The sequence below is a fragment of the Corythoichthys intestinalis genome, chromosome 5 (genome assembly GCF_030265065.1).
Source record: "Corythoichthys intestinalis isolate RoL2023-P3 chromosome 5, ASM3026506v1, whole genome shotgun sequence".
Taxonomy (NCBI): domain Eukaryota; kingdom Metazoa; phylum Chordata; class Actinopteri; order Syngnathiformes; family Syngnathidae; genus Corythoichthys; species Corythoichthys intestinalis.
In genome coordinates this window covers 50,543,831-50,564,284 of record NC_080399.1, presented here as the reverse complement: position 1 = coordinate 50,564,284, position 20,454 = coordinate 50,543,831, and the positions used below count along the sequence as shown (strand labels likewise).

Here is a 20,454-nt window from a genome sequence, read left to right as displayed (position 1 = left end):
GGAGGCGAGAGCACGCGAGAGCAGAAATACAGACGCCATGACTTTAACGAGATATTATCACGTACTTACCTTGTTTCTATCCAAAAACTCCATGTAGCATGTATCACTGAGTGTCAAGACACAGTTGTGAATGCCCACAGCTGGATTTTTTTTTTGGGGGGGGGGGGGGGGGGTTATGGGTGAAACGTAGCAACATAACAAGGGTCGCAATGCAGAAATAGCAGACATCAAGGAGTGGTGGAGATTTTCTTTTTCATATATTCACCCTTTTAAACGTTTTTTTTTTTTTTTCCAATTTTTCTTTGTTTAAATTGATTATTTATCATCTAACATATCGGAGAAAATGCGACATTAACAAAAAAAATACAATTAAGGGATAGTTATGAGGTAGATATACTTTAGTTTTTTACAGATGCCATTTTTTTCCTTGTGACATAATTTGTTTAAAAGTTTAAAATATGTGAGTGAATAATTTTAAGTCTTTTTTGTTTTTTTTTAAACGAAATATGAGACATCAATTAATGATTCTAAGCTAAAAACGACAGACGACATTTTGAATAATAAATATCATTAATTACCTTCGTTTTATGGCTCGGTTGAAACAAAAGTGGTTGCGCGATGTCTGTAAACGGGGGTTTTCAGGGTAAAACGGACTAATTAAAAATAGTTTGGGGGCTTAATGTGCCATGAATCTGCTATGGCAGCAAATAGATATATTGTTCTATCAAACACAACAGTCGTTTTAGCTTAAAATAAAGCAGTTTCTTTTAAAGAGGAGTGCAAAAGCAGAAACTGCTTTTTCAGTCTTGTCTGTGTTTTCCGCCATAAATACACATGCAGTACATATACATGAACAAACATACACATAGGGTCCTATTCAAGTAGGCAGTGGCATGCACAAGTTTGTACATACCCAAATGTCTTAATGCAACTTTATAGCGATACTGTGCTGTTGTTGCTTTGTAATAGTGAAGTAAAAAACAGCAATGCTAAATTTCCTTCTCTTTGACAGGAATGGAGGTGCAACGCCCCAAGTGTCAGGTATCCAGTGAGGTTGAGGCTGAGGGCTTGTCCAGTAGCGCTGGAACGGCAGACAGCCCCGACCTCTACGTGAGGAGCACAGGCTCAGATGAGCCTTCCAACGCCACACCAGATCTCAGTCCTCCTTCTTCCTCACCTCCTCACAGTCCTCCTGCCTTAATTCGGCCCTCCCAGCGCAGTAAAAGTGCCCGCTTTCACCGGCAGACTGCAGTAGACCACGGGGACAGGGGAAAAGAAGGTGCAGAGCGGGGTGAGAAAGAAGGGCCTGGGGGGCACACAGAAATCCAGGTGTTGATAGAAGGGGGTAGTAGGGAGGTTGAAGTTGGAGGAGGTAAGGTGGAGTACATGCGGGCAAAAAGCTGGAGTGAAGAAAAGAGAAAAGGGGTCTTGCACAAAGGTGGAGGAGGGCTTAGCGGACAAGGAATGAGCAGGACCAATGGACACAAACACAGCTCCTCCAATCACAAATCTCGGGACCATGGATCATCTAATCATAAACAAGCCAGGGGAGACAGATGGACAGAAACATCCTCTTCTGCCTCTTGGACGTCTGGGCACAGGGGGTTGCACGGCAGGGGAGGGCGGCTTCTTGAGCAGGATGAAGAGAAAATTAGCAATTATGAAATGGAGATGAAGCCTTTACAGCCCAGAGACTCCACGACCCACAAGCCCCATGGGCACGGGGAGGAGAAGCACGGGCACGGTCATTCTTACGGAGAGGGGCGCTCACACACATTGCAGCGACCGAGACATAAGAACCGAGATGGGAGGGAAGGAAAAGAGGGCAGGGAAGGAAAAGATCAGCTGGAGAGCGTACGGCCGGGTGATAAGATGGATTCTCGGCCTATACGACGGGACCTCGCCCTCTCGCCCCCTCTGAAATCCTCTCCCATCGCACCTGAGCCACAAGATCAAGGTCTCATACAGCGCAAAGGCCACTCAGTAAGACCCTCACACTGCACAACACACCAGCAAATTCAATTCAGACATAAATCTAGAGATTATAGAAACTTCATTACCTGTAGATGCAAACACAGTAATAGAATTTGTTATAACTCAGGAGTTGGCAACCTGCGGCTCTGGAGCCACATGCGGCTCTTTGATCACAGGTCATTTGTTGAAAATATAAAAAAAGGATTATTTGATTAAATGTACTGTGGCGCTTATGAGATTGATATGAGAAAGAATTTTGCTTCTCTTTATTAACCAGACTAAGTCAACTTTTTTTTCTCTTTTTTTACCATAACACTCATGCAGATCATGAATTCACCAACTATGTACAGCCACAGTTTTACTTGGTAGTGTTCTGATTGCATGTATGCTTCAGGTTGCAGTGTTGATATGTTGGGTGCTGTGTTGTCTGGTCTGTCCCTAAAAGGACTGTGTATGTGACTGGAGTGAGCAAGGGAAGGGTGGCAAGAAGGCTGTTTTGATTTCGTTTCGATGGTGTCACAGTAATCGTGTTCCGTGTTTTCGGTTGCAAATAACCCATTGAAAACCCTAACTCTCTATCCACCTCTCAGTGGTAATCGTAAGTACAGCATCTTATTTTTTTATCTTAATGTACAGTGGAACCTCTACATATGAAGTTAATCCGTTCCAGGACCTTGTTTGTAAATCGAAATGGTCGTATGTCGAGCAGGATTTTCCCATAATAATACATTATAATTCCATTAATTCGTTCCACAGCCGGAAAACCAACACTAAATCCTTAATAAATACTGCTGGTACTAATGCATATAAAATTTTCACAGGACAAAACAAGTAAATTCTGAATAAAAATAGAAAGAATAACGTAATAATAGTAATAATAATAATTATACCTGTAGTAATGTAACGAATTTGGTTCTAATGCGGCGAAGGTGTTTTGCGTTGTATACCTGAATGCACCGCGTGGCTGACGTGAGAGAGAAGGAGAGGACTTTTTACCTTCACTTTGTTTTACACACAGCTGCGGCAGACAGTAGGCATGTCGTGTTGCACAAGTTCTGAAATAAATGATTAAAAACCTGACGAAGCTGGCAATTTTTTGGGCAATGTTCATCATAATAATCATAATAATAGTCACCTTAATTTATAAAGACTGGCGAACGGATATCGGAGGAGGACCGTTGAGATCGTAGACATCGTAGACATCCTAGACATCCTACAGCCCTATTGTCGAGCCAGTTCACGGAAGCGCCGCCATTATAATTCCATCAATTCATTCCACAGCCCAAAAACCTACACTAAATTCTTAACAAATACTGCTGGTATTATTACAAATGGCAATTACACGTGGCAAAACAAATAAATTATAAATAAAAATCGGAATAATAATATAACAATAAGTCCTGGAGTAATGGAATGAATCAGGTTATAATGTGGCGGACGTGTTTTGCGTGCTGTACCTGAACGCACCGCGTCGCTGACGTGACAGAGAGAGGGAGAGGAGCGGTTGAGATGTACTTTCTCTTTTAATGTTTTGTTGAGAACACCGTGAGCTGCAGCTGACAGTAGGCGTGTTATGTTGCACAAGTTCTAAAATAAATTATAAAAACCTGACGAAGCTGGCGATCTCTTTTGCGATGGTACCACAATGATAGTCACCTTAACTTATTTAGACGGAGGTCAGAGAAGGAGTATTGTCGAGCCAATAAAGACAGAGGCCAGAGGAGGAGTATTGTCAAGCCAGTTCAACGATGCGCACACTACGCTCATATTTTTGAATTTTGTCCATCTTCATTTCAATGGTGTCACCTTTTTCCTTGTTTCACCAGCTGCACTAACCTTCTTCCAAAACATGTTGACTGCAGCGCTGTCATAAATCGTCATATTTCGAGCATGTCGTCGGCTGTAAAACCAAAATATGAGTTAAATTTTAGGTTAGATGTTGAAAAGATCGTGTGTTTAGGCGATCGTATTATCAATTTTTGTTACAGATTTACACTTTAATAGTTGTAATCAATTTACACAGAAATTTGGGTTACGTTGCCAGTTTAAGGATAGAACTCATTCTTAACTGGAAGACTCCCTGGATTGTGTGAAAACTGATGAAGTCGTATAGATGGAATTTTCAAGTCTCTTTAAATCCTAATTTTGTTGGAACTGCAAATCTTGATTTCTGAACCTAATCATTTAGATGTCACTCTTCACGTTAAAAGAACCATTGATTTAGTTTAACATTGTTATGACAGGACAGCACATAAAAACCACAGGGGTGACTGAAGTGTTTTGTGTGTTCGTCGAAAAACACATCCTTACTCATTCCTATATCATCAATCCAGGCAGACACTTGCCCAGTATGGCACAGAAGCAATGTGCAAAAGACATTGTCATTCGGCTTAATATAGATTCGACACAGTGGCTAGCGCCACTTCCTGATTTACAGTACAGTATTATAGTAATTCTCCTACAGTGAATGTATATAAAATCTTATTTGCTGATTGCTCCAAAATTGGTTGGCAATAATGACAATGAATGCTAATTTCATTAACTTGAGCAATAATTATACAATGTGCATTTGCTAAAGAAAAATTTCTATCTTGGAGTCTGTTAGTGGTGGGAATCTTGGGGCACCTCACAATTTGATTACGATTACGATTCAGAGGCTACGATTCAATTATAAATCGATTACTGATGCACAAACCCCCACCTCCCAGCTATTAGCTACTTTTAATGTTTCGTACGTTAGTTACAAAAATAGCGCAAAAATCCTTTAAGGCTTAAATAAACTACTATTTCAGTATCAAGTTCACAATTCAAAACAGTAAATGAAATACCCATTCTGTATCAGCAGCTTTAAACTACATTCATACTTCAACAGAATAAATCGTAGCATTTTGCAGAAATATAAATATTTTTATCCAACTAAAGGTGAACTCAGGTATAAATGAAAGACAGTGTGTACTACTATTACAATCCAAATGGCTAAAAAAAGTGCTTTTCACCTTTAAGTTGTGTAAACATGAACATGTAAACATTAACATATTTTCCTGAGGTACCAATAATACCGTAATTTAAAAAACAACTCAAGTCCTTTTGCATCCAAACCTCAACAATATGCAGAACAGGTCAAGTGTGTTTAGCTACAGAGAAAATTCCATGTTCTTGCATAAGTACAGGAGTTGATCCACGTGTTCAGATGAAAATGTGCTGCGCTTTGGATTGATTTCTGCAGATGAAAAAACACGGTTCAGCGTGTGGGCGTAGCATGTCGGATGACTAAAGTTGGGCAGCGACAACCATAATTGCTGCGTTGTCTGTAACAACAGAAGCGTCTTTTTTTTGCGGAGTTGTATTCATTTACAGCACTGCTTAATAGCTCAACCATATTAGCAACCTTGTTCATTGCTCTTTTTTGAAGCATGTGTGCTTTTGGCTCCCACTCATCGGTTATGAAATGGGCAGTTACTGTAACAAATAATTCGGGGGCTTCAGACGTCCACGCATCACTTGTAACGGCGACACATTCGACAGCGATGACATGATTTGTACTTTCGTCTGCTTGTAGAGAGCCGGCCGGTACTGCCATGTCAGTGAAACGGCGTCGTGATGGGATGGCGTACCTCGGCTTGCTCTCAACATTCTTCGAAATCCCCTATTTTCTAGAAAATTTTCTCGTAGAATCCAAAATAATTCCACACGTATGCTTTTAAATTTATGGGACAAGGTCTGATCTGAGAGGTTGGTTAGGTCAGCCATGCTGGTTGCTGTTTTGCATCTAGTGGCATGAGTGGATGTGTACTCTCGGTCTGTTCCTCATTGCGCCCCGAAGCCCGCGTTGACTGTGTTTTAGTCCCGCTTTACTTGGCATATTTAAATAATCGGAAGATGGATGTTTGTGAATCGTTCTGGAATCTTCCATGGCCGAATCGCGAACAATCTAAGAATCGGACATTTCACACACCTTTACTGTCTGCGTACCGTATTTTTCGGACTATAAGTCGCAGTTTTTATCATAGTTTGGCAGAGGGTGCGTCTTATACTCTGGAGCGACTTATGTGTGATTATTTACGTTCGGGTCGGGCTGACTTATTTCTCGCTAACTCTAACTAAATAAATATATATTCATATATTTATACTAAGATGATGTATGAATGTTAAATAAAATAAATCATTTGGATAAAACAAAGTAGGCGCTGTGCATGCCTCCGCACGTGAACGCAGTGGCCCCACTCTCTTTTCAATCTTCCCCACCCGCCCAGGCACCCTCCGCAAGCATCCTGGTATTTCTTTTTCGATATGGAGCAGCAAGGAGTGAAAAACAAACTAAAGACAGGGAAATGGCGTACCGCAAGCAACACGTCACTTCCGCTAATTAATATTCATGACATTAACTACTGTTGCTAATGAGGGACACGCCACCGTTTGTCCCTAATAGGAAATTAATGGAAATTGTGTACGAAGGAGATGTTTACAGAGCTAAACCTACCAATTCGCTTCGAAAATGATGTCCCCGGTGCCAAATTCACTGGCAAAGATGTGGAAGAACATAAAAATGTTCAGTTAAAGAGATGGCTTGAGTGTCGAAGGCTGAAAAAGACGAAAAAAACAACAACCTAAGCATAGCCTTAGCTTTTTTATCGACGCGACTGACAACGACATTCTCCTTTTTCAACAAGCTATCCTTTACCATCAGCCCTGTCTTTCTTATATATCCTCTGGTTGGTGGTAACTTGGGGGTAATTTAGTTAGTTTTGTGTAGCGATCGCAAATGCTACTCAGTGACAGCCAACGAACGCTTATAATTTTTTCATTGATAACAAATCTTAATTCTAATTTTTTTACACTTCCCCCTTACTAAAGTATTTTTTTCTTCTTTATAACATAAACGGTAACAGTGGGTGCGGTACGCCATTGAAAAGCAAACAACTGCAGTCGAAGTGGGATATGGAAAGGATTCAAAATGATTGTTGAAACCTGTGTCGGCTTCGCTGAATGTAAACGAATGTGGTGCTATGGTCTCATACGAGAAATATATTTAACAAACTTTTCCAGCATTATTTTGTTGTGTAAATGCATTTATAATGATCATAAAAATATGTAGACTATTTAAACATTGAGTAAACTTTTTGAGAAAGCGTTTTTTTTTTCTGCCAACTTAAGGAGGTTAAAATAAATGTCAAATACACTATCCGCCTGTTAGAACACACACACAAATGTAAAAGATATAAATGTTTATTGAATATCCATCTTACAGTCTTGCTCAACTGGGAAAATTCGTTACAAAAGACAGCCTTTAGTTTGTTATCATTATGCATATATGCAACGGCATCGTCACAAACATTATCACACAAAACGCAACCACGCATCACATCCCAACATTTCCTCCTTCTCCTGAGTCCTCACAAATAAAACATAAAATTTGGGGGTTTTCGGGCTCGGGCAGGGAAATCAAGTCAATTGATCGGGCTCGGGCTGCATCAGGCTTTAATGCCCGTCGGCCGGCCGATCGGGTCGGGCTGGATTTTTTAGGCCTAATCTAACTTCTAGCGGCATGTAATGTTACCATACCGTACACCTATTCAGCCTGTTGTTCTCTATTGTATTTTAAATTGCCTTTCAAGATTACATGTCTGTTCTTGGCGCTGGATTCTAGCAAATAAATTCCCCCCCAAAAAATGCGTTTTATACTCCAGTGCTACTTATATTTGTTTTTTTCCTTTTCATTGCGCATTTTTTGGCTGGTGCGACTTATACTCAGGAGCGACTTATAGTCCAAAAAATAAGGTACTTTGATGTTCAGTACTCTAAATTTTAGGTTCCTCAGAATTTTGGAATAACAATTGCACCTGATTATAAGTCGTACCAGGCCCCAAAAATGCGTAACAAAGAGGGGGGTAGGACTGGAGTTCATGTGGCATCCTTTACAAAACTTCCCGCGTGCTTCACTACATTTGGCCTTTCAGCTTACATAACTCTTCATTGGGTATTATGAAGGAATTTTCACCAACACAATTTGACTTTTAGATTCTAATTAATGCAATCTCACTGTGGCCGCCTGAATACTTAGTCAGATTATAGGATCAGACAGTGATGATCTCCCCCATTTAAAGGGTCACATTGAAGAATGTGCATTCAACACCAACTGGCCACAACTTTATCATTACATTAGGAACAATAAAAGAGGTATCAAAGACAGTCTTAATTGCCTATTTCTCTGTTTTGATCAGACAATATTTGTTATTAATTGCCTTTATTTACCTTTATGATGACAGCAACGGGAAAAATCTCTAAACCTCTAATTCCACCTTGCAGTTCTTAAGTCCTATACATTTGTTTCTTTTAGTACTGAACTACTGCCTACTCACTTGAATGTAAACTAAGTGCTATCATGGCTTGGTCAGACACTGCTTAACAACCTTTGCCCTACCTCGTATGAGTAACAATAAATGAATGTAGTCCTCTAAAACTTGCCGCAATGCTCTCAAAAGCCAAAACTGTGTTATTTTTATGTTTGTTCAATTTGGTATCAAGCATGATACTTGTTCCAAGTCCACAGACAATGCCGTTAAATAACATTAGTACACTATCCATAGACTTCAAAATCTGACACTTCTTCATTCTTTGCGATGCGCCTTATCAGAGCGGGCCGAGCTTCATTTAGTAATAGCCACACGCTCATGTCGGATTTTTTTAAATTCCATATTTTTATTACCTCATACAAACAGGAAGGATTGTCTCAGGAGTGATTTGTTCAAGGATTCAAGGTAAATATTTACAATATTTATTTACAATAAATATTTACGCGTAATAAATGCTACCTGCACGTTTTCTTTGCTTTTAACCAAGAATCGAGACTGTTTTACGTCCATATCTATGAAGAATTCGGGGATTTAAGCATTTATTCACAAAGATTTTCGCCAGAAAGTTCCTTTTACGCCAGGCGGCTGCTAGCCTCATTCGCAAACATAGTAGCATGGTACTTCGTCAATATATGTAAAATTAACACTAACTTTACAGTTTCTTTGCTATTAACTAAGAATCAAGACTGTTTTACGTCCATATCTATGAAGAATTCGGGGATTTAAGCATTTCTTCACAAGGATTTTCGCCCCAAAAGCTCCTTTTACGCCAGGCGGCCGCTAGCCTCATTTGCTAACGTAGTAGCATGGTCCTTCGTCAATATACGTAAAATAAACGCTAACTGTACGGTTTCTTTGCTTTTAACCAAGAATCGAGACTGTTGTACGTCCGTATCTATGAAGAATTCGGGAATATAGGCATTTATTCACAAGAATTTTCACCAGAAAAGCTCCTTTAAAGCCAGGCACCCGCTAGTCTCATTCGCTAACATAGTAGCACGGTACTTTGTCAATATACGTAAAATAAACGCTAACTGTTTGGTTTCTTTGCTTTTAACCAGCAATCGAGACTGTTTTACGTCCATATGTATAAAGTATTCAGGGATTTAAGCATTTATTCACAAGACTTTGCGCCAGGCGGCCGCTAGCCTCTTTCGCTAACAGTATATTATGTATAATGATAATAAAGGGATATTCTATTTCTATAATAAGCGGTGATTGTATATAAAATTTATTAATTATCTATTTACATATTTACGCGTATATATGATTGATTCTGCATGTTTTCCTCAAGTATTAAGTTTCTGATGTTAAATTGAGTGATTTATTAGCTGTTGAAAACTTGCAGTAAATAAAAAAAATAAGTCGCTATTTTGGTCAAAAACTTACATGATATGTTAAATATTGCTATAGATCCTCAAAATATAGGTGATTATCTTTGTATTTGATTATTTTTGTGCATCTAATGTAAAATCTGAGACTTGTATAGCCATTTTAAATTGTGTTATACTTATATAGAAAATAATTACTCGGGATTTTATAAGGGAACGACTTTGAAGTTTTTGATGCCGCTGCTCATGGAGACTTATATATGCATGTTTTGGTTTAGGTCGGTAGCAGCTTTGGTTTTGTAAATATTTGAATTTGAAGTTTTTGAAAATAGGCCCCCTACGAATCGTCCCCGTATCCAGTGTCATGTCAATAGGTTATGAAGGTTGTGCACTTAGCTAATGTGCTAATCACTTATGCTAGCAGAGGACACAAATTCGTAAGCCTAGTTTTCCAGTTTCCCTCATTCTAACAAAGTTTATAGACGCTCATGTCAATGTCAGCGTTAATAAAACTTCTAGATCTATGTACATTTCTCCACTATTTAAAGCATATGACCATACATCAAAAGTATGACTGCAAAATGAGAATATTCAACAACACCGGAATGAAAACTCTCCTTGGCTAAAATTTAAAAAAACGTTTTTTAAATAATTTTCTTCTTCACCTTCCTCGTCTCCTTCTTTGTTCTTCCGTCTCTTTATCTTATTCGGCGGCGTTCGCAATCGGTGGCAGTCTTGAGAAAGGTGAAAATCTCCTCTTCTTTTAAAGTGATGTTTCTAACTAGAAGTCATCTTGGGAAAGGCAAACGGCTGTTGCAAACTAATTCTTAAAAAGTACGTATCGCGCAGCATCGGTGCGTTATATCCTAATACTAGCCGATACCAATACCTGCATTTTACTGTCCTCTCTTTCGATACTAAAAAATAGTATAGGTGCTACGCCATTATGTTTTTTTTGTAGAATCTTTTGTAACACCATCTTGATGAGGGTAATACCCCCAATCAATAGATTTGCTCACGATGAAACCTTGGATTGTGGTTTTAACCTATCGTGTTTGACTAGATGGGAAACATGTAATCCTGCAATTGAGTAATTGATAAAATGATAACTTTTTCATGTTGTTCAGTGTTACAAAACAATGTCACTCATCACTTGTATTGAGATAATACTCAGTCAAAAGGATCCAGTTTTTGTAAACGATTACAAAAATGCATGCATTGTATAAAGAGAAGATTTTGTTGGGTATGATGTAATCTTGTGATCTTAACCATCATTTATCATCAAATAAATGGCATGAACCCTGTGAATCTATTATGATAATAGCACTAGTAGCATTTAACAAATTAAAAATGGGATATAGACTGTGTGGAAAACTGAGCATTTTATGATTAAAACCCCACATATACCATCTTTGTGTGCATATAGTTTCACACTCCTCAATCACACTGTTTCACTTCAATACTGTTAGTCTTCGGCAAACTGGGCCTGAGTGATGTTATTTAGTAGATCAGTGGTTGCTGGCTTCCTTTGCATGAACCTGCTTAACACACGCACACACACAAACAGGCACAGAAAGAAACCCGCTCGTCCTCTCTGCACCTTAGTAACAGCAGATTGGCAAAGTAGGCCTTCCTCTCAGATGGCCCCCTATTGGTTAACTAGCGCTCTGTTGCTAGGGAACAGCTTATGCCTTGCTCCAGCAATGGCCAATCGGTGGCTGGGTGTCAGCAACAGTGGTGGGGGTGAGCTGAGGGGGGGTATTTGCAGCTGCAGAGAACCAAGCGGGATTTGTGCAAAGCAGGTTCACAGCATACCCAGTTATCGTCACACTGAGCTAAATAGACGCAGAATGCTGCAACACGCTGGCTATGCTCACACTCCTCCAGGAACAACTTGATTACTTGATTAATTAAACTTTAGCTAGGGCTTGTTTCTTCAGCAGTATATTTTAAGAACTCAAATTTCAATGAAGTTGAGATGTTGTGTAAATTGGACATAACAGAATACAGTGGTACCTCGACATACGATTGCGTAGAAGCACAATCTTTTTGGCATCCGACGTAAAATTTGACTCACTATTTATTTCTACATCCGATGACATGCTGGAAATACGATGACATGACACCGCCGCAGACGGACACACAGGCAGATTTTCTTGTGAGCGAAATCAACACAGGTTCCAAGAAGGTTAGGGCAGGTGGTGAAACAAGGAAAAAGACGGTTACCATTGAAATGAAGATGGAAATGATAGAAAAATATGAGCGTGGTGTGCACATCCGTGAACTGGCTCAACAATAGGTCCGTAGATTGTCTCATTCTCCACGGTCCTCCTCCGACCTCCGTTCGCCAGTCTTCATAAGTTAAGGTGACAATTATTATTGTGGTAACTTTGCCAAATAAATCGCCAGCTTCGTCAGGTTTTTATGATTTATTTCAGAACTTGTGCAACACAACACGCCTACTGTCCGCCGCAGTTGACGTTGTTCGCCACAAAACATAAAAAGAGAAAGTACATCTTAAGTACACCTTTCCCTCTCTTTGTCACGTCAGCCACACGGTGCGTTCTGGTACAGCACTCAAAACACAACCACCACATTACAACCTGATTCGTTACATTATTACAGGAATTATTATTATTATTTTATTATTCTGGTTTTTATTAAATCATTTATTTGTGTTACTATGTGTAATTGCCATTTGAAATAGTACCAGCATAGTTTATTAAGGATTTAGTGTAGGTTTTCAGGCTGTGGAACGAATTAATGGAATTATAACGTATTCTTATGGGAAAATCCTGCTCGACATACGACCATTTCGACTTACCAACACGGTCCTGGAACGAATTGACTTCGTATGTAGAGGTACCACTGTATGTCTCTATTGAATTACCTTATAGCATTATTGTGCGCTTTACAATACTTACCTTACCTTTTACAATACTTTGTTAAAGCTAATAATAATAATAACAACAACAACAACAACTAACACCAGCCATGCCCAGTCTCAAATCATCCATCCATCCATCGACGAGTTTATAACGGCAAGGCCTTAAACATAATGTGATTCTTTTTTTAACAATGAAGCTTGGTCACACATGAGAAAACACTCTATAGTTGTCAGGGATTCTATCTGCGAATAACTGTGCTTCTGAGTAGCACAGTCATCTTGCTGAGTAGTTATGGAGAGTGCAATCTGCCAGAAGGATTTCATCCACCTGTGGCCTGATGATATGTCACAGATCTGGGATAAGCCTATTTAGGGTTCATCAGCAGAAACCTCATTATCACGCATTCATTTGCATAACATTTGAGTGGTGCTGTTATGGGTGTGTGTGCGTGTGTATATCATTTATTTTCTGAGCGACTTATCCTCACGAGGTCCCGGGGAGCTGGAGCCTATCCCAGCTAACTATAGGCAGAAGGCGTGTTACACCCTAATTTATTGTGTGTGAAATTGCGTGTGTGTGTGTATTTGATATATATATTACAAAGACTGCCAAAGCGTCTTTGATTGATTTAATATAATAGTATGTACATATTTAACACAATCAGTTCCATTTCACCTAAAGCAATAAGAAATGCAAAGCAATTTGGATATTTTCATATTATTTCTATATAATTACAGTAAATGAAACATCCAACCATTTTAATGATGATGTTATTAATGAGTGATTTGTGTTTCGATCAATTCGGTTGAAAGCACGCACAGGCTGAGAGCAATTTAGTGCAGAGTTGCTGAGTTATAGCAAGAAAAGCTTTTTCTTCTCCTCAGCCTGTAGGATTTTTGGGGGCAGACCTAAACAGGGTCCAAGGTGACTTCAACTAGAACCCTGCTCTCTGGCCAGCTCCTCCTCCTATGAAGGATGGAGGACATTTGCAATTCACCCATTTACTTTGCCATCAAGTTTTGCTGCCAGGTTACAGCCTCTGATCTTCTAAATACATCATCTGTTGCATGTTAATGTGCTTAACGTTATTTAGCTTTTGTCTAGGTGAGAAAAACTGCCGGCCCTGAGCAACTTGTTGGCATAGCTATATGGCAAAGTCAATGTGTATGTTTAAATTGTACCAAATTACTTTGCTTTTATACAGCAAGAGGAGGGTGCTAGAAAGCAGGGTTCTCGGTGACATCACCTTCAACCCTGTTTAGGCCCACCCAAACAAAACCCTGCTGACTGAGGAGAAGAAAAATGAAATCCTCTGTATCCAAGTCATCACAGTCATCTTAATGTCTTGATGACCCCATTAAACTTCTAGTATAGTCGAAGTCTTACCAAAAAAAAATTAAAAAAAAATCACACAGCGCAGGATCAGTCCGGGAATTCTTTGATGCTCAGGGCAGTAAAGCTTCTGAGAGTTGTTACCACAAATCTTGCCTCTTCCTTCACACTGAGAAAATTAAACATTGTTGGATGTCTTTCTAGGAGTGCTAGTTGCAACATGTTAAGATAATTTGTGTCATTACGATTTCCATCAACAAAGAAATCGTTCATTATATCTGTCCCGCCCACATACTGTGTATTTCAAGGGCGTAGGTTAGCATAGGGACAGTAGGGACATAACACTACTAACTTGTCAGGATGCTCAAATTGTCCCCACCAACTTTTAAGCAGTCTTATTTGCATTATATGATGACTTCATTTATAAAAGGTAATTTAGATTGTCTTCCCATATGTTGTAAGGATAGAATTGACCCTACCATTATTAAGTGGATTATTTTCATTATGTTCAGACTTACATGTACCCCTTTTCACTTGCTGAATGTGCCAGTCCTTTTTTTCCCATCAAATGCACGTTTGATTGGCTGATGACTTGCATTTATTTAAAATGTATTTATTTATTTTCAACATTATTCATTAAAAAAAATATATATATTTGCAGACTATGTAGAGATTTTTTTAGATAATCTTACATTAATCATAATCGAGGTAAAAAGAAAATCACAAACCACTCCTTCACTCTAAAAAATGATTCATGAGGCTCGTTGGTATGACTTGAAAACATGAGCTTTTTCAACATAAAAATGGCTTTTTTTTACTATTCATTGTTTTATTAAGTTGGTAACTTCTTTTATGGAGTTAATCAAAGTTAAATATTAAGAAAGACGTATTAACTTAAAAGTATATTGTTTTTGAATAAGCTTTTCTGCTTTCACGTAACAAAGGGAAAGATTAAGTGAGTGAAATTTAATTTCTATTCCATTATTAAGTTGGTGCAACTTCCTAAATTCCTATCACATGTGCATATTACCACAGGAAAAGAATTGGCCATTTTCTGCCTTACAATATTTGCAGTCAGAAAGAAAATGAAAACAGATTTCATTACCATACATCAAGCAGCATACTCGAAAAAATTACAAAAATGTTTACAACATTTAAATAAATTATCTTAAAACAGGAGTTACTTTTCAATCACCCTATATTGTTTGTACATTTGCAAACATTTTGTTGTACACTTGTTTTGCACTGTGTGTTGTTGCACCTGAAGTGAACTGTTGACAATGTTTAGGATGTTTATATTGGTTTTGCTCTGCATTTTCATTTTGTCCATTCTTTTGAGTTTTGAAATATGTATTTTTTTCCAAATAAAACTGGAGTTGCCATGTCCAATTTATTTTGAAAAACAAGGTACTCTTAGGCGGCACGGTGGCTGAGTGGTTAGCACGTCCGCCTCATAGTTCTGAGATCAAGGGTTCAATCCCAGGCTTCGGCCTGCCTGTGTGGAGTTTGCATGTTCTCCCCGTGCCCGCGTCTGTTTCATCCCAAAAACATGCATGGTAGGCTGACTGAGCATTCTAAATTGTCCGTAGGTATGAGTGTACCTGAATGGTTGTGTGTCTCCTTGTGCCCTGCGATTGGCTGGCAACCAGTTCAGGGTGTCCCCTGCCTACTGCCCATAGTTAGCTGAGATAGTCTCCAGCACCTCCGCGACCCTCGTGAGGAAAAAGCGGCATGGAAAATGAATGAGTTGCTCTTACTCAATAAATTAAAGTACCATTTTGCATCAACTTTTGAGTTGAGAAATTAAAATGAAGGAGTTATAGCAACCTAAATGAAGTAGTTTTATTTCTTATTAATGCTATAAAAATTGAGTTGGTTCTACACAATAAAGCTTGTGGAGGACAATAAATAATGATGGTTCAACTAGAATAATTGAGTTAGTCCAGTTAGAAAATTTATAAGGGAAGTACTTAATCATTGCTTAGTTGAATTTACTCAAAAAATTAAATGCAAATTGTTACAACAATTTTTTTAAGTAGAGCCAGTGGATTTTTTTTTAGAGTGTTGTTTTCTGCTATTTCTGCATCGCGACCCTTGTTATACCACCATGTTTCACCCATAAAAATCTGGCTGTGGCCATTCACGACTGTGCCTTGACACTCTGTGATACATGCTACATGGAGTTTTTTGCTAGAAACAAGGTAAGTACTCGATAATATCTCGTTAAAATCATGGCGTCTTTAATTCTGCTTTCGTGTGCTCTTTAAATTGCCCTCCTGTTCAAAATTTTTCTTCCCCCAGAAAATTGAGATTTTAAGCTTTCCAATCATGCATTATACATGTATATAGGACAATTTGGAAATTTGAAATATCGGCCATCTTTCCAAATTGTCCAATATGCATGTGTGATGCATCATTGGAAAGCTTAAAAATCTCCATTTTCTGGGGGAAAATTTGAGATTTTAAGCTTTCCAATGATTATATATATATATATATATATATATATATATATACAGTGGGGAGAACAAGTATTTGATACACTGCCAATGGGTTTTCCCATTGTGAGTGTGTCAAATACTTGTTCTCCCCACTGTATATATATATATATATATGTATATATATATATATATACATATACGTATACCGTACATATATGTATGGTGGAAAACACTCAGTTGACTTGAAGTTCCGCTCTGAGACCTCCAATTTTGCCATCTTTCCAAATTGTCCGATATGCATGTGTGATAATTGGAAAGCCTAAAATCTCAATTTTCTGGGGGAAGAAAAATTTTGAACATCAGGGCTATTTTGGGAAAAAAATTAATAAATAAATAAAGTTTTTTAAACAGCAAAACCATATCTGGAAGTGAGAGCACGCAAGAGCAGAATTACAGACGCCATGACTTTAACGAGATTTTATCGCGTACTTACCTTTTCTCGATCCAAAAACTCCATTGGAGCATGTATCACTTAGGGTCAAGACACAGCTGTGAATGGCCACAGCTGGATTTTTGGGGGATTTTATGGGTGAAACATGGTAATATAACAAGGGTCGTGATGCAGAAATCGCAGACAACAAGAAGTGGTCGAGATTTTCTTTTTCATATATTAACCCTTTTAAACTTTTTTTTTTCAATTTTTCTTTGTTTGGATCGATTATTTATCATCTAACATATCAGGGAAAATGCAACAGTAACAAACAAAAAATTAAGCAATAGTTATGAGGTAGATATGCGTGACTTTTTTACAGACACCATTTTTTTCATTGTGACGTAATTTGTTCAAAAGTTTAAAATATGCGAGTGAATAATTTTTTAAAGACTTTTTTTTTAAGCGAAATATTAGACATCAATTAATGATTCTAAGCTGAAAATGCCAGACATTTTGAAAAATAAATATAATTAATTACCTTCGTTTTATGGCCGGGTTGAAACAAAAGCGGTTGCCCGATGTCTGTAAACGGGGGTTTCCAGGGTAAAACGGGCAAATTAAATATAGTTGGGGGACTGAATGCACCATGAATCTGCTATGGCAGCATATAGACATATTGTTCTATCAAACACAACAGTTGTTTTGGCTTAAAATACAGCAGTTTATTTTAAAGACGAGTGCAAGAGCAGAAACTGCTTTTTCAGTCTTGTCTGTGTTTTCCGCCAAAATAAGGCTTATAATTAAAGATGCACCGATACCGATACTAGTATCGGCAGGGGGCACCGATCCGGCCCGAAATGGTGGTATCGGTATCGGCGAGTACCAACAAAGACGGCGCCGATACCATTTACCGGTCCATTATTACAACATTTGACCACAGCCTTTTTCTCCTCCTGGCGCTCACTACACTCTGTCTCTGTGTTGTGTGATGACACGTGAACACCAAGCAGCTATCGCTATTGGCATGCTCCAGACCAATGAGAGCGGGCCAATAGCCACTCCTGACCAATCAAAAGGGGGCTTTTTCATATGGACGAAAAACAAACCAGGAAATATGGCGGCGCGGTGTCGGTCGGGAAATATTTCCAAATAGAAATCCCGTCGATTATAATCAATGGCTGCATGCAAGATTTGCGGCCTGAAAGTTTAGAGATGTGGAGTTAAATCGGCAGTTTCAATACCTCGAACTTGATAAAACATTTGAAGACGAAACGTGAATGAACACAACGAGTTTGAGCCTGCAAGAGCAGGACTGCTATCCAGAGGAAGAAGGCCGCTGGACCGGAGCAACAATCTCTGGTCAGTTCACTTCGTCTACTTTACTTTTATTGTCTTTTACTGAAAGAAATGCCGCAGTAATTTGGGAAGTGTTTCCAAAGTATTGTTGCCACCTTTCAGAAATAGAAATAAGGGACTCCCACCTCCCGAAAAAAAGGAGAGACGGGATGCTGTGGTCAATTATTATTACTTATAATTGTTAGCGTCCGCAAATGCGGAAACAAGGTTGAACCTCGAAGCAGACTACAAGCGGGGGATACATAAAAGGGTTTAATGATTGCAAACAAAAAATAACACGCAATCGCGGAACAGTAGAAATAACAAAAGGAGTCCGTGACAGCAGGTCGACGGACAAACTAAGACGATAGGCAGCGGTTACAAACGAGAGCAGCACACTAACAGAAAAACCCAATGCAGGGGCATAACAAGCAAATGTAGCGAGATTATTGTGCCAGATGTCAAATAGCGATCAGCAAGGCAAATATCTCGGCAGCCTTCTCTGAGATCACCCGTGCTTAAATGCTGCGTTGATGAGCCTGCATTGGATTCAAGTGCCACGCCCCCACGCCCAGCAACAAAACACAATCTAACCAGCAGCAGAATGTGACAATAATTTCATGAAAGTTGCACTGTTTGGACTTTGAGAGGTTTAAAAAAGTTTATTCAGTTCATTCAGAGTTTATTATTATGAATTTATTTTTACTTTCTTATTGTTGGGCTAGTATTATACATGTTTTATTAATTTCACAAATTTAGCACTATTTTGGCCTTTGAGAGCGGAAGGTTTATTCAACTATTGTCTACTAGGGTTTAGTGTACTTTTTCCTATTTTGCAAAGGTAAGCAACAGCCTGACAAAGCCTTGATAGCAATGATGTAATTATGTAGCTCTTTGGAAAAAAAAAAAAAAAATTAAGAAAAAAAAAATATATATATATATATATTCGGGGTGGTATCGGTATGGTATCGGTATCGGCCGATACTGCACAGCCAGGTATCGGTATCGGGGCCAAAAAATGGTATCGGTGCAACACTACTTATAATAGCTTCCAACCACAACTACCATTAGTCCTGCGGTGTGTTCTTCCACCTCAGCTGTTTCCCTGCTGTATTGCGTATTGTAGAAATATAGATTTTTCTTTCTTTTTTCGCAATATCCTTGGGCTTCTGAATTACTTTGTTAGTTTATAGTTCTTAAGTATTTTAGATAAAAATAAATATTTCTTTATCTCCGAATCCAGTCCTCTAAAAAATGGCAAAATTGGCCTGATTTCTGATTATGAGATCAGACTGAGGACACTTATTCATTCATCTTCCAAACTGCTTAACCTCACGAGGGTCGTGGGGGTGCTGGAGCCCATTGATCATTAACTGGCCTTCACTTATGTGAATGTAATTTTCCCTGACCATTTGTTGATGACGTGTCATTACTCCAGTGTTGATATTCTATGTAGTTTTAGTCTTGCAGAAGCAATAAATGGTTCTGGCACAGATTTTGGGCTCTGTGAAAACAATCTTTATCATTTTCAGCAAAACCAAAGCCAAATTACCAAAGAGGATCAGTAAGGCTTGCGCCAGCATATAATTCTAGGTGCGCTGCTTTTTACACTTGAGCTACCGGGTATGTTGTCACGGGCCTCAGGACCATAGGGGCCACTGAATGACCCTTAATTTATTTTACTTTACGTTCACATATTTCTTTTTTATCTAAATCATTGTCTGATTAAATATTATGTTGTACTCAATATATACATAAAAACTTTAACATCTTAAACATTTCAAATGTGTATTTTGTCCTTTTTTTGCACAACGACCCCCCACGTCTTAACAGAGAATGGTTTGACCTCGTTCTGGGCTGGCGTACTCAAGGCTACACTACGGACGTGCCCTGAAGCGGGAAATTAAAATCTGTCATTGTTTTAAAGTCTAAACATGGCGAGTTATCATCAATCGGGTGCCCAGAAAAGAAAAGAAAAGAAAAGAAAAGAAAAGAAAAAAGAAAAAGAGATGTAGATCATAGAGGTGAATGAAAAAAATATTGAAGTTTTTAAAAGGGGGACAAGAAGCTAGAGAATTAGGGCTTCATTTGGCTGTGGACGGTGACGTCGGTAAGTGAACAACAGCCGCAAACACTGAACGTTTATATTCGCGATCACCGTGACCAAAGCTTGAATCACCGGCCGTTTGTAGCCTGTCGAGCTGAGGTATGACAAGACATGCTGCTCGTGTTGAGCCTAGGAGAGAGAGGGTGATGGGAAATCAGGGATATACAGTGGGGCAAATAAGTATTTAGTCAACCACTAATTGTGCAAGTTCTCCCACTTGAAAATATTAGAGAGGCCTGTAATTGTCAACATGGGTAAACCTC

At 38.8% G+C, this 20,454-nt stretch overlaps 1 protein-coding gene across 1 annotated transcript in view; it reads left to right on the top strand.

Annotated features, from left to right (window-relative positions):
• The window catches only part of jph3b (junctophilin 3b), a 117,584-nt gene that overhangs the window by 89,887 nt on the left and 7,243 nt on the right, over positions 1 to 20,454 (top strand). The window contains exon 5 of the mRNA XM_057836940.1: positions 1,013 to 1,983. Coding sequence (XP_057692923.1) covers positions 1,013 to 1,983 — 971 coding nt within the window. The remainder of the gene's footprint in view (positions 1 to 1,012; positions 1,984 to 20,454) is intronic.